At 27.8% G+C, this 15,467-nt stretch overlaps 2 protein-coding genes across 3 annotated transcripts in view; one reads left to right on the top strand and one right to left on the bottom strand.

Moving 5' to 3' along the window:
• The first annotated feature begins 1,801 nt into the window (after positions 1–1,801).
• Positions 1,802–10,765, top strand: LOC106787355 (DNA polymerase theta). 2 transcript variants are annotated; one of them, XM_014749645.1, is made up of 24 exons: positions 2,370–2,459; positions 2,548–2,585; positions 2,663–2,778; positions 2,845–3,098; positions 3,171–3,303; positions 3,363–3,564; positions 3,641–3,836; positions 3,900–4,069; positions 4,150–4,417; positions 4,498–4,828; positions 4,922–5,063; positions 5,131–5,374; positions 5,609–5,750; positions 5,837–7,571; positions 7,670–7,878; positions 8,033–8,216; positions 8,462–8,643; positions 8,715–8,834; positions 8,921–9,256; positions 9,338–9,602; positions 9,669–9,895; positions 9,979–10,208; positions 10,595–10,669; positions 10,752–10,765. In XM_014749645.1, the coding sequence occupies exons 2-22, from the start codon at positions 2,552–2,554 to the stop codon at positions 10,114–10,116; spliced, it is 5,628 nt and encodes a 1,875-aa protein (XP_014605131.1). In that variant the 5' UTR covers positions 2,370–2,459; positions 2,548–2,551; the 3' UTR covers positions 10,117–10,208; positions 10,595–10,669; positions 10,752–10,765. The 2 variants fall into 2 exon arrangements, with proteins under 2 accessions (XP_014605130.1, XP_014605131.1); XM_014749644.1 differs by having other exon boundaries at positions 1,802–2,459; positions 2,548–2,778.
• LOC106787347 overlaps positions 10,307–15,467 on the bottom strand; it is a 10,741-nt gene continuing 5,580 nt past the window's right edge. Inside the window, exon 3 of the mRNA XM_014749633.1 lies at positions 10,307–12,651. Coding sequence (XP_014605119.1) covers positions 10,579–12,651 — 2,073 coding nt within the window. The 3' untranslated portion in view covers positions 10,307–10,578. The remainder of the gene's footprint in view (positions 12,652–15,467) is intronic.

Below are 15,467 nucleotides of genomic sequence, written 5' to 3'. Positions count from 1 at the left end.
TTATTTTCAAAAGTTCAACAGCAAGTTCGAACTTTTCGAGAATAGCTCTCTAGTCATATTTATTATATTACATTCTTGCTCGTCATTAATTTGTAGTTGTAATTGGAGATGATGGACCATTCCATCTCCTTGAGACACCAAATTCGTGTCTATATCGTCCAAAAGATGCATATGTGTTAGTTAGAGTCACAAATATTACAATTTTTATATTATTAAATTTTAAAGCTTTAATAACGTAATAAAGTAAATATTATAGTAATTTCTCTTTTCTTGTTTCGTCTTTAAGATTTTTGAATGTAATCGTATTTTATTTAATTTGCAATTTTTCTTTTCTATAAGTATTTCATAGTAATTATTAGATATTATTTTTTTTGGTAATCTAATATTTGTACTTTTCCCTTTTTCTTTTTTTTTTTTATATATATTTTATGTAAATGTAAAATCACGCGTTTAAATTTAATTTTATTGCAACGGGTAATAGAGATTTTTGATAAAAATAAATAAAGAATTCGATTGAAAAATGCATCTGCGAATGGGACGATTTATATGTCAGGCTATTTATCACTTGATTATATGATTAATATAGTTTTCTTTTTGTTACAGGTGATCATCGTTCGATTCAACATCAAAYCTTTTTGATCTTATTTTATTTGGGCACCTTGAATGATTGTCTTTTAAAATATATGTTTCAATGCATTTCTGAAGGCACACATATAAATATTTAATATGAAATATAACAAATATATATATATAGAACTTTCAATATTTGTAGAGATTTACCAAAGATATTGAATACGTTTATTATTAAAATGTTTAATCGATGAACGTTTCTGTTTTAGGTGTAAGACCTTAATGGTTTTACGTATAAGTTGATTTTTATAATAATAATTCTTATTAGCCTAGAATCACATTATTATTCTTTTTCTTGGTTCCGTTTATTCATTACATCTATTGAAACTAATTACGTTATAATGTGTTGTGATTTTATATATTTACAGATACCTGGGAGTGGTCCAAAATAGTTGAAATTCTAGTTGCGATCTATAAAAGAGTTTACACATGATTCATTCATTGCATCTTTACAGTCCTAGAATAATATTCTTGTTTGTACGTTTTTTTTTTAAATCATAGCTGCAATAAATAGATAATAGGCTCTTTTTTTCTGAAAAATCGTAAGCAAGATATCACTTTATACATCGTTGGTAATATTTCTTACGAATTCCATCTATCAGTAAATTTTTTACAATGCAACGCCTGTATGCATGCTTGTAGTGTTATGTAATCTGTATGCAGGGGTTGAGTAATAAAGAAAACTGTTTTACCGATAGATTTAAAGGCAGATAAGAAATCTACCTTTCCGACTGATTCCAATAAAGCCTGCAAGTAGTTAATGAAAGTCGCACTAGAACATGGTGGCGCTTTCCTACAACTGCTTAATGTCGTTTGATCTTTATTTATTGTTTATATTTATTTCAATCAATCATGTGTATTTTATAGATTTTATAAACGTTAATTTATTTATTTATTTATTTATTTATTTATTCTTATTTGTTGCAACTTATATTACTTTAAATCATATTTATGTAATAAATATTTACGAGTGTGTTAAATGTATTTTACAATTTTTTAAATCAAATACTAATGTGAAATGTCAAATTTATTAGGAGTCAAATTTATTAGGAATATAATAATATAATAATATAATAATATAATAATATAATAATATATTAATATAATAATATATTATATAGACATATACATATATATATATATCTCTCTTTTATTAATAAATGTTCTAAGAACAAAACCTATTATATAGTAATGGTAATATGAAATCATCAAGAAACTCTTCAACGCATTCTAAAATAAAAACTCAAAGTAAGAACATACTGTTTAAACAAAATGAAAGTGATTTAGGAAAATACTTTAAAGACACTATATTATTTTCGAAAAATATAAGTAAATCAAGTAATAGAAACTCATCAAAACTACTGGATGATACTAAAAATATACATCTCCAAAATGAATCCAGTCTCGATAAATATTTCAAAGATAGTATTATGTTCTTCGAAAGCAAATCTAGCAGAAACATCTTACCAGAGATTTCTGAATCGAATGAAAAGAATTTGGAAGATAATATAAGCGTTAGGAAAGCAAGTAAAGAAAATAATAGTACTGAAAACATAAAGCATAAAAATCAACATATAAAATGTCAAAATTTTAATCAATGGGATAAATCAAAGCCATTGTCGCGTGTTGGAAATAATAGTAAAAATTTTAAACAACATGTAACAGATAATATAAGTAACCCTATTGATATATCGCATTGTAAAGAGAAAACATCTACTATTATTAGTAGTAATAGTAACAGTAATTTAAATATGGAATTATCATCTAAGATTTGTACGCAAGATCGATTTAAATTAGCATCTTGGGGTCTTCCATCGCTTATTCTTCAGGTATAAATATATTTTATAAATTGATCTTTATTATTATAATTTATTCATCTAATTGCAAGTGTATTGATAATAATTTTATATATTATAGAAATATGAAGCGAAAGGAATATCAGAAATGTTTCCATGGCAAGTAGAATGCTTATCCAATCTTAAAGTAATCAATGAAAGAAAAAATATTTTATATTCGGCTCCTACATCGGCAGGGAAAACATTGGTAGCAGAGATTCTTCTTTTAAAGACGGTGTTGGAATGTAAAAAGAAAGCCATTTTTGTTTTACCATTTGTTTCTGTTGTAAGAGAAAAAATGTATTATTTTAAGGTAAATATTTCTAATATGATAAGATTGAGTATTAATAATGTGAATAATATGATTGAATTCTATTAGGATCTTTTATTAGAATATGGGATTCATGTTGAAGGATTTATGGGAGGTATAAATCCACCCGGTGGATTTACAGCTACCGACATTGCCATAGCAACTATAGAAAAAGCTAATTCTATAATTAATCATTTAATGGAAGAAGGAGATTTGTCTACATTGGGTGCAATTGTAATAGATGAATTGCATTTGCTGGGTGATCCTAATCGTGGTTATCTCCTAGAATTACTACTTACCAAACTAAAATATATGACATTGCGGTAATTATCAATGATGTTTAATGCTATATATGCCAACGACGAATTATTTTATTATTTTTTTTAACGTGACAGGAAGAAAGATATTAACATACAATTAATCGGTATGTCTGCTACGCTTCCAAATCTGACCCTGTTAGCGGATTGGTTAGATGCTGAGTTGTATAAAACTGAATTCAGACCTATACCATTACACGAGCTATGTAAAGTGAGTAAATATCCTTTAAATATATTCTATGTATAATTAAATTTATTTATTATTTGCAGATTGGAAAAAGCATATACGATAGCAAGTTAAAATTACTTAGAAATTTAGTATCATCATCTGAATTATTGATGGATGCTGATGATATTTTACAATTGTGCATAGAAACTATATCTGATGGTAAAAGTATTTTAATATTTTGTCCGACTAAAAATTGGTGCGAAAAATTGGCGTATCAAGTAGCACTAACATTTTATAAACTAGGTAATTACTTAATACATTAGTTACTTGATAAATTAGTAAATAAAAAATGAAGTAATGGCATGATCAACGTTGGCAGGTCAAAAAGATACATCGCTTGGTAATATTTTAAAAGAACAATTAAACAGTACAGCTATTCTTGAAATTATTGAACAATTGAAACGTTGTCCATGTGGGTTAGATAATTCCTTGAAAAATTCAATTTCATTTGGCGTTGCTTTTCATCATGCTGGTTTGACAATGGATGAACGTGATGTTATCGAAGGAGCCTTCAGGTATTATATCACTTTGAATTGGATTTTTTAATTGTTAGTATTAAATCAAATCTGTTATTATAGATCAGGATCTGTGAGAGTTCTTATAGCAACATCAACGTTAAGTAGTGGAGTTAATTTACCTGCAAGAAGAGTCATCATTAGATCTCCAATGTTCGGCGGTAAAATACTGGATACTTTGACGTATAAACAAATGATTGGAAGAGCCGGTCGAATGGGAAGTGATACTGCAGGTATTTTTTTTCCTTTTTACATAAATTATTTTATTAACAACCAAGAGTAAGATACATAGATGCTTATAAATTTTTGACAGGAGAGAGTATTTTAATGTGTAAACCGAATGAACGCAAAGCAGCAGAATGTTTATTGTCAGCAACATTAAAACCGATAGAATCATGTTTGAAGGATTCTAATCCTTTAATCAGAACACTTTTAGAAGCCATAGCTAGTGAAGTGGTATATACGAAAGTTGATCTTGAACTTTATATGAATTGTACTTTAGCGAGTATAAATAAAAAAGATGTTATGACAAATTTATCCACTAATGCAATTAAATATTTAATGGATAATGAATTTTTAATGTAAAAGTTACTAAATATTTATTATATTATATTTTTATATGATTGACATTTTTTTTTCTTTAATAGAATATATATTACAGATTACAAACTACAGAGCAAGAAGAAAGATGGGTTGCAACGCCTTTGGGAAAAGCATGTCTTTCTGCATCTATCTCACCAATAGAAGGATTATTTTTATTTGAAGAATTGCAAAGAGCTAGGAAATGTTTTGTCTTAGATACTGAACTACATGTCGTTTATTTAGTAACTCCAGTGAACGATGGTAGTCAAATATCGACAATAGATTGGATGGTATTTCTAGAATTATGGAAATCAATATCGGAAAGCGAACGAAGAGTTGGTCAACTTATAGGCATAGAAGAAAGTTTTCTAATGTCAGCTATTAGAGGAATTGTGAAACCAGGCAAGCTAGTAAGCAAATATTTTATATTAATTAAAAGAAATATAAAATTTCTTTATATATAATACTGTTAGTAATTTTTAAAAAACTATTTATACTTTTAGCTGAGAATACACAAACGGTTTTACACGGCGTTAGCTTTACATGACCTGGTACGAGAAATTCCTTTGAATACAGTTTGTAACAAATATAATTGCTGTCGTGGAGTACTGCAAAGTTTACAACAAAGTGCTTCCACGTTTGCTGGTAACATTATATTACTTCTTTATATAAATTTAATATCTAACTAAATATATTTTTTTATCTTTATTAGGAATGGTTACACAATTTTGTAAACAACTTGGTTGGGATTGCATGGAGTTATTGGTAGGACAGTTTAAAACGCGTCTACAATTTGGAGTATGTAGAGAATTGTTAGATTTGCTGCGTATTTCAATGTTAAATGGATTACGAGCAAGGAGCCTATTTAAACAAGGAATTACTACTGTAGCAGATTTAGCTGTCGCTAACATTCTTGACATTGAACGAGCATTATATAAAGCACTACCATTTGAAAGGTATGCATTAGACTTTTTTAAATTTTTAATTAACATGTTCACTACCAGTATCACATATTTATAATGCACCAGTTTCTATTGAGAGCCCGGTATCACACATAATGAACCTGAAATAACTTCTTAGCTACAATTGGAATCTTTTTTCTGTTGTATAGTAGTAAACGTGCTAAATTAATTAATTAATTTATGCTAAATTATCTTAATACTTATATGCATATATCATTATTATTACAGTGAAAAGGAACACGATGGAGAACATGAATTGGAAGCTATTACTAGAAATAAAATGAGAACTGTATTCGTTACAGGAAAAGATGGTCTTACACCTCATCAAGCTGCTATTTTATTAGTCGAAGAAGCTAGAATATTAATTCAGGTTAATTAACATGAGGATTATGAATAATAGATATAAAATTTCCTTTACTTATTTTGTAATCAAATATTTTATATTATTTTTTACAGAATGAATTAGGTTTACAAAATATGCCATGGTCGAATAATAATAGCATGGTCACTGATACTATATCTAACAGTAATAATCAATCTAATTTATCGAAAGATATTGCTGTAGAAAATGATAATACAAATAAGAAGATAAATTACACGAATATGTCAGAAAAAAGAATGGAAGATATAGATAAAAGTAAAAAGAATTCTTCTTGCATTAATTCAGGCGTAGATGTCTCGTCACTGCATAAACAAAATGAGATTACGGAACATATTAACATCATCAATAAAAATTTAGAAAATAAATCGCATTGCTCGAAAGATTTAAATACTGATTTTGAAAGTAAACAAGACACCGAGTCATTAATTACTTTCGATGGAAAAAGAATTGACGAAGAAAATGATACTAATGATAATAATTTATTAATGCATTGTAAAGATGAAAATCTAAGCGAATCTGAAAAAATTATGAAATATTCTGCTTCAAGAAGTCCCAGTTTATTCGATGAAAGTTTAAATCTTGACACACAATTGTACAATGCACTTGAAGAAAATATCGTCGGTACTTTACATTTCTCTTCATATATAAGCATTAACGTAACACCTAATAAAGTGAAAAATGAAACAAGTACGAAGAGTTCAAACAAGTTATTAAATCATGAAGTCAAAAATAATTTGCCAATGGCAGAATCAAATTCAAATGAAAAGATTGTATCGCACAAACCTTCTTCTTCTGGTACGCAAATAAAAGATGCAATGATAACATGGAATGATGATTCCTGGAACGAATCTAAATTATTGAAAAAAATTAGTGAATTAAATAAAGAGAATATAGAAGTTTTAAATAACAGTATCAGCAATATGAAAAATATAAAAAACGTATCAGAAAATAATGACGAAAAAAATGATATAGAATCTTGCAATCATATTGTCGGACAAGATGTTAACAAAATATCATGTAACTACAATTTACGAAGACTTCATGATAAAAAATCTTCTATAGCAAAGGAAACAACTTTAACTTTTGATCGTAAAATATCATTAAATTCTAATAATTCGGATGTCATAATGGGTTCCCCAACAGAAGTTGAAACAAAATTAAAATTAAAGAAGACACAGAAAATCCCTGTTAAAGTTTATAGAGATAAATTACCTAAATCTGCAACTTCAAGCAATGTTTACAAAAATATTACAAAGACTACCAATAGTAAGATAATAAATAAAAATAAACCAAAATTAAAACAATTATTAGAACGAAACATTCTTCTTGGTGCAAATTACAGTTCGGATAGCATCGTATCAAACTCGGATGAAGAAACACCGATTAAAAAATCCAAAATAATTAGAGGATGTAAAACATCTTTACCGGTTATTAAAACAAGTTCATCGCATGTCCAACAAATTAAATCAGATGTACAAATCAATTTATGTTCTCACAAAATAGAGCATATAGATGAAAATATTGATTGGAATATATTAAATATTGTTAAAGTTGGAAGCGACAGAGCGACCTTTAATTTATTTAAACGTGAAATTATGAAGAATAAAAGTATCGCGTTGGCTTTACATTGCGAATCTTACGTAAACGAATGTAACAGTATAGGAAATAAAATTATTAATTCCACTACCGACGTTAAAAACAGATCAAGAAAAATTGAACAATTCATCGCTGAGGATAAAAAAATTTGTGGCGCCGCTATTTCTTGGGAAAAAAATATTGCATATTATATTTCATTTTGCGAAATGAAAGGTATTGTCTTGTTTCTTTTGAAAAAACAATTCTTTTCTAGTTATTTTATATTTATTTTATACTCATTATATACAAAACTAATTTATTTTATGTTACAGATTTAAAAGTATCGATTAAAGAACAAATAAATTTCTTTAAAGAATTACTTTCTAATACATCATTGTATATAAGATGTTTTTCAACCAAGAAGTTGTATAAAACACTGTATCAATGTTTCCAAGTAGCAGCCACTTGTAGATTTCTAGATCCTTATACTGCGAATTGGTTGCTACATGGTAGTATTTCTGAAAAAAAGTGGAATGAGATGGTAAAATATAATTTAATTCTCTTTCCTCTCAAAAAAGAATGTGTAATATGTTCGTTACCAGTGTCACTGCCAGTAGACGATGGTTGAGATCTCTTTTTCGTGGCACGGTAGCGAACGTGTTAAGAAGAAATTTGAAAGAAAATATATTTAATAGGTGTTGGAGTATTTTCCTTTAGGATCCTTCATAGTGAAACACTTCGATGCTAAAACAAACGTAAAAAATAAATTACCATTGGAATTTAAAGCATCCACTAAAGCTGTTCTTACATGGCACGTTATGGAAACATTATTAAACAAATTGGAAGAACTCTGTCCAATATTACTTTATACATTTAAAGGTAAAATATTAGATTGTCCCATAAGTACTTTCCGCACCACACTATGTATGACTTCGAGCCGACTATGTTTGTAGACACGTAGGCTTATCTATTTTCCATTTATGGCATCAATTTCAGTCGTCCTATAGCTCTTTCAAAGTACATTTCGTTGGTGACAAAGTTTTATGGGAAAGAACTTATAGGACAAGCTAATATTTGATTTTTAATGTTGTAAAAATATATAATAAAATTGGATATATTTTCAGAAATCGAGATGAGATCTATTACACTGTTAGCTCGCATGGAATTAACGGGATTTGGTATAAATTTAAAATCTTTGCAAGAATTGTCACACGTTATAGAAGTTGAAATGTCTTCTTTGGAAGAACGTGCGTTTTCTTTAACGGGACGAAAATTTAATTTTTCATCGTCCAAAGAAGTCAGCCAGGTTCATATAAATATCATTGATTTATTATCGCACATGTGATTTAAATTATAAATAATATATTTTTGACATAGATTTTGGGATTATATAAAGGGAAAAAAATAAGTACCAATAAAGCAGTTTTAGCACAAAATAATAATCCAATCTCAAGCCTTATTATTTCTTGGCGTAAATTAAACACAACTCAAACCAAGGTAAATATACGATTCACTTAACATTATATATATCTTTTCACAAAATATTATATACTTTGTTAAGCACGATTGGAATTTTTTGATAGATCGTTTATCCGTTGTTAAGTCTTGGCCAAAATAGTTCAAGAATTTATGGGGATTCTGAAACTTTCACATTGACTGGAAGAATTTCTATGCACGAACCTAACTTGCAAAACGTACCTAAAGATTTCAATTCAGAAGATAATAGTTTTGTAATAAGCGTTCGTATGGCATTTATACCAATTGAAGGAAACGTTCTATTATCGGCAGATTATTGTCAACTTGAATTAAGAATATTAGCTCATTTTTCGAAAGATCCGATACTTTGTAATATTCTATGCAAGGAAGGTGATATTTTTAAAAATATTGCTGCTACATGGAACAATGTATCGGAAGATCAGGTATAATTAATATAAATTATTTGCTTTATTTTTTACATAAAAACAATTATCTACAATCGTTGATATTATTTGTATGTTTAGATCGATGATAATATGCGACAAAATACTAAACAATTGTGCTATGGTATGATTTACGGTATGGGTGTCAAAACGTTAGCAGAAAATTTAAAATTAACGGAAACAGAAGCTAAAACATTTTTAGAATCTTTCATAAATGCATACCCAGGCATAAACAAATGGCTTAAAAATGTTAATTTAGAAGCGCATAAAAATGGATACATTACGACACTAATGGAAAGACGTAGAATGCTTCCTGGTTTAAAAAGTACTAATCTCTATGAAAAAGGTGAGTTTACGAATGATCAAGATTGTTTAATTTACAAGAATATTATAAAGATTAAATATATTTTAGCGCAAGCGGAAAGACAAGCAGTGAATACTAAAGTACAAGGTTCTGCAGCAGACATAGCAAAACAAGCTATGATTAACATAGAAGATAGAATACGAAACGAATTTCCAAACTCAGCGATTGTCATACCAAAGACAGGAATTAAACAAAAATTAAGAAAACAGCGAAAGGATGAAAATTTAAGAGGTGCTTATTTAGTACTACAACTTCATGATGAGTTATTGTACGAGGTAAGAATGATTAGGCTCATATATTATTAATTTAAGAAAACTTAATACAAATTATTTTCATTCAAATTTTAATTTGATTTCAGGTGAATATAATGGATTTACAAAAAGTAGCTTTAATAATTAAAGAATCCATGGAACAAGTATGTCAACTTGCAGTACCATTACCAGTAAAAATAAAAGTCGGACCTGCATGGGGTGATCTGAAGGAGTATCATATTTAATCTTTTAGCTACTATAAAGATATTTTTTTATAATAATTTTTGATACCTCAATATCCATGAAAGCTACTATAGTAGCGTGCAGTGTCTGAGAGGTAAATTATTAATAATTATCCAATGCGATAATTAATAAGATAAAATAAGATTTTATATAGTAAGATAAATTTTATTACACAACTAAAGTTAAACGACAATCAATTATTAATGTTTCTTTTATTTTTAACTTATTTATAAATATTATATGGAAATTATTTTATTTAATCATGAAATTGAAAATCATATTTACAGCATGAATGTTTCGAATATAAAAAAATATTATATACCACATTGTTATACACTAGGATTGATGAAAATTTAATTAGAATATTATCTATATACTTTTAATATATCAAAATTGAAATAAATCATATATTATAAAATATATTTGCTGACGCAGGAATATAAAAGTATTTCAAATGTAATTAATTATATCGTATCGCAGGGTGGTGCTAACGATTGATGTAATTTCATTACAGCTGTTTGTACTATTTGTTGGAAAGTCTCATCATCTTTGCTGGTAACTTCTAAGTTTAATAAATCTATATGCGCCTTTTTACCATCGACGGTTACATATAACTTTTCTCCTTTGAAAATTTTAGGAACAGAGTCTTCTCCAAACATTTCCTGCAACATTTCAATAAGACATTCTTTGAAATGCATCCTATCCATTTTAGTTGGCGCGGGTAACATTTTAGGAGGTTGTTCCATCATCTCGGCTTGCAATATTGCAGTCAAAACAGAGTCAGCGTACATGTCGTTAACTGGAGTTGCTATCCATTCCATCATAACAATTTTACCATCGATGGTTACATCGATGTTTTTAAAGACTCTTAATTTTTTATCATCTATAACTTCCAAATTACCAGCTATTTGTGTTAAGAGATGCTTTAATACAGGTAACGAAGCGGAGAAATAAACGCTTTGCCTTTGGATAACTTGACTCATACTCATATCTGTATACTTCGATAAATCGCAAGGAGCTAACATATGATAATTAAAATTACGTTTAACCAAAACACCAGATAATTTTTGTCCTGGATTAGGTGTTTCCATCGCCAACGTGCCCATAACTTTAGCAGTCTTTTCTCCTCTGAAATATAACTCTACGGCAACCGTATTTCTGGGATTATGAATTTCCATAGTAGTGTTCGGATCATCTTCATATTCTCTTTGCAGAGCAGCCTTTAATCTTCCCATTTCATTCTGTTCTCCGTGTACGAGTACTACATGTGGTGGTTTCAAAATACGTATAAATTCTGATGTTTGTTGATAATCGGTATGAGCAGAAAATGATATGTAATCTACAGACATTTTTAATTGTAATTTTTGTCCAGACATTGTTGTAATTTCTTCTGGTTCAGATAAAATAGTTTTAGCTAGTGTACCCTCTACGCAGTAACCAGCTATTATAACACCATTCTTAGCATCGGTACACCAAGATTCAAATAATTCTCTTGACAAACCACTTTGCATCATACCCGGAGATGCCATAACTACGCATGGTCCAATATCCTCAAAATGGTCTATACCCTTTAAATTAGAAATGTGTTTGAATACAAAAGGATTATTGATAGCAATCTGTCGTCTAATTTTATCGTTCATTGCATTAACGTATGTTTGATAAACGGCCATACATTTTTTGGCCAAAGAAGATGCATAATAAATTGGAATTTCATGTAATTCAGGATGTTGACTCCAATATTCGTCCAAAATAAGAAGAAGTTCTTGTGCTCTTCCTAATGCAAAGACTGGTATCAAACATCTACCACCACGATTGACTATCTCGTGAACTAGATTAGTAAATCTTCCTTCTCTGTCTTCTCTCTTCTCGTGAATATGCGTTCCATAGGTAGACTCAGTTATCAATACATCTGGATGAATATTTGGTATTTCAGCAGCCATTAAATGCCTGTCCTCTTGACGACTAAAATCTCCAGTATATAAAATTTTAACACCAGCTATTTCAATCATAAACATAGCAGCACCTAATACATGTCCAGCATTGTATGCCCAAAACTTTATACCAAAGACATCTTTTTCTTCATGAAAATTAATAGTTTCTATTTTATCCATACTAGTTTCTAAATCTGATTCGGTGTACAACATTTGTTCGGTAGCAATGTTACTAACTTTGATATAGTCAGATAAAAGCCAACGATAAATCGCTTTAGTTGCATGCGTCATGAAACAACGTCCCTTAAAACTTGTTTTTTGCAGAAACCATGGTAATGCACCGCAATGGTCCAAATGAAAATGTGAGATTAATAATAGATCTATTTCATCTGCTTCTACTAAATCTACAAATGGTAGAGCATCCATACCTGATAATCCTGGATGTATACCACAATCCAACATTATTTTTTTTCCTTTAAATTCCAACATAATACATGATCTCCCAACCTCTTGGCCAGCACCAAGTGGCCGAATTGAAAGTAAATCACTTTCCTCTGCCGGTACTTGTGTTTCAGGCTTCCTTTTTGTAGTCATTTTTTTTTTGAATTATTTTTATCGTTTAATTTACAATATTTTAATTATTTCTAAAAAAAATAGAAAAACATTTTTTTAAGATGATACAAGCATTTTAGGTTAGGTCTAACAAAGACCATTAATAATCTAACCTAATAGATTGGAAACTTTTGCCGGTTAGTACGTCACTATTTTGAAATTGATTTTCGCGCCATTAGTCGAGTTTTGTAATGGTAGTAGATTTGAATTTTATTTGAAAAGGAAAACGTAAAATATAAACAATAGAACGTACCTTAATAATTTCTTCTCTCCATACAGGTAGTTATTATTAACATAATCTAATTTAATTTTTTGATTTCTTTTTATAAACCTCTTTAATATAATATTAAGTTAAGTTAAATTAAGTTTAATGTAATAATATTAATGTCATTTTTATTTAACACGTTTGTTAAGTTGTTCCATAATAATTTATACAACATAACCTTAAAAAATGACATTAATTATTACTGGATCTGTGATAAATACTAAAATATATAAAGTATAATAAAGCAAAAGAAATATTTATATCAAATGTACTTAAAGTTTCAAATTATTTCAAAATAATAAAAATAAGAGGTACTCATGTTTAAATCTCTACATAAATACTAATTTGATATTATATTGTCACAACGCACTTATAAAATATGATTCGTTTAGCACATAAAAGTTATTAAATTAAATTAAACAGTTCTATTTAATTTCCATATGAATGATTTCAAAATATGATAACGTTGGCTTATTTTTTTTAAACAAAACTATATTACACAATCAATATTTAGCTTTATTGCATTATTATTGTAGACGTTCATGAAAATATAATAGCGAAACATGAGATCATCAATTTTCTTCTTAAAATCTAATGGTATCTTGTGTCTAATATTTTTTTGTTTGTTTGTTAAACTGTTGTGAAAAATTATGAACAATGTTAACTTCATCATCATTTTTTTTTAAAACTTATAATTATATTTTCAAATGTAAACATGGGATATATTTCTAACATATTGATTAATGAAAAAATTAAAAAAGAACAAGAAAAGAAAACAAAAAAAAGCAAAAAGAAAAACTTATTTAAAAAAGTACCTCAATATACATCATTTTTATTAAGGTATACACATGCTGATTTATTATTTTTTTACGATAATGATTAGTCTATTTTTATGTTCACGCTTTTATCGTGAACAAATTACGATATTCAATTGGCCCTACTATAAAATAGAATTAATATACATATTTACATTATATACACATAGTATTCGTTGGGAATACATATTTTAACTAAACAATTGCACACTTGGACGTCGATGTTGGTTGTTGTACAGGTGGGTTATTTTTTTTTTTTTTTTTTTTTTTTTTTTTTTTTTTTTGTCAAGTATTCACATATTATATTTGTACATATAATAGCTTTTAAAAGATATCTTTTTTTTCATAATTATTATTATTATTTTGCCTGTACAAGTATAAAATCACATATTCAAGCATGTCGAATCAAATTTATATACCTAAACATTTAATAACATTAAAAATTACATGTGCAATAAATTGAAATAACAAAGTAATCGATAAGAATTTAATAATAACATAAATTAACATTTATATTTGAATTAAATTTATGCATAATTATGCTTGCATTTAAAATCTTTTATAATCTGAGGTCATTATTATTATTATTATTAATAATTTATTTAATAAAGTTTATATATATATATCCAACGTAACATAATACATAATATATAAAATTTTGAATTCCATATTTTGTTGTTAGTTTTCGTTAATTTGATAACATCATACAATGACAATATGCACTATTCAATTGGCAGTGCAATTAACAGTAGAAATTAGAATGAATAGATTTGACAGTATCTATTTTGTTTATTCTTATAATGTTTGATATATGTATTCATTCAAATAACTTGGAATTTCATTGCTCTGTATTACTCTCTCTCTTTTTCTCTCTGTCCCTCTTTTTTCTTTTTCTCTTTTTTCTTTGATAGAAATGATTAAAATCATCTAAATGACATACTTCGCAGAGCAATATATATGGTAATTCTATTGTGAAAATGATTTGAAATATACATTTAACTTTGAGGGGGGCAGCAAAATTGGAGAGATATGCAATATTTAATATACATGCGATTATACATATATATATACATATATATATATATAATTATGATTGAATAATATTTGTATCAGAGAGTAATACAAAGAACCAACATCGATCAGTCTTGGAATTAGAATTACCAATAAAAAATCACCTTTATATGTTGCAAAATATATAAATATAGAAGAATAACAACTAAGATTCATATATATCGTATATGATAGTCTGTTTAATGATAATTAACTAATAAGCCCTTTTTTGCGCAATGAACAGAGAGCGCAATTATTAAACGCGGGCTATCTGTCTCACTTATTACAATTGGGGCCACCGACGACGATGCGCAAACTTCAACGTGCACACTTTCATGAAAAATAGTCATCGTAAAAAAATTACTTACAACGATCGACACGTAAAAGAGTTTAATATTTGTTTTGTTATTTTTCTTTTTTTTTTTCTTTTTACGTAATAATTAATTATCGGTTAATTGTATTTTTTATGAAATAGGTAATAACTATTAGTTGGCAAACGCGATTCATCTGTAGCCTTTTCTTTCATTAAAAGGAACTACTTGAGGCTTTGAGACACAATTATTAGTCAATCTTTCTTTCTTTTTTCTTTTCTTTTCTCTTTCAGAAAACAAACTTCTTTATCCTATGATATATATAATATATATATCATAATATATAATATATTTCATATAAAACTATTG

The sequence above is a fragment of the Polistes canadensis genome, unplaced genomic scaffold, assembly GCF_001313835.1.
Source record: "Polistes canadensis isolate GaletaPanama2010 unplaced genomic scaffold, ASM131383v1 scaffold_99, whole genome shotgun sequence".
Taxonomy (NCBI): Eukaryota; Metazoa; Arthropoda; class Insecta; order Hymenoptera; family Vespidae; genus Polistes; species Polistes canadensis.
Note: the sequence above shows the minus strand (reverse complement) of the source record. Positions and strands in the feature narration are given on the sequence as shown.

Bases quoted from the DNA above. Each gene is read 5' to 3' on its own strand.
- LOC106787355 (XM_014749644.1), top strand. From the start codon at position 1,830: ATGAAATCATCAAGAAACTCTTCAACGCATTCTAAAATAAAAACTCAA. The intron at 4,070-4,149 runs GTATTTTTTTTC...AATTTTTGACAG, and splicing joins AATGGGAAGTGATACTGCAG to GAGAGAGTATTTTAATGTGT. The intron at 4,418-4,497 runs GTAAAAGTTACT...TATATATTACAG, and splicing joins ATGGATAATGAATTTTTAAT to ATTACAAACTACAGAGCAAG.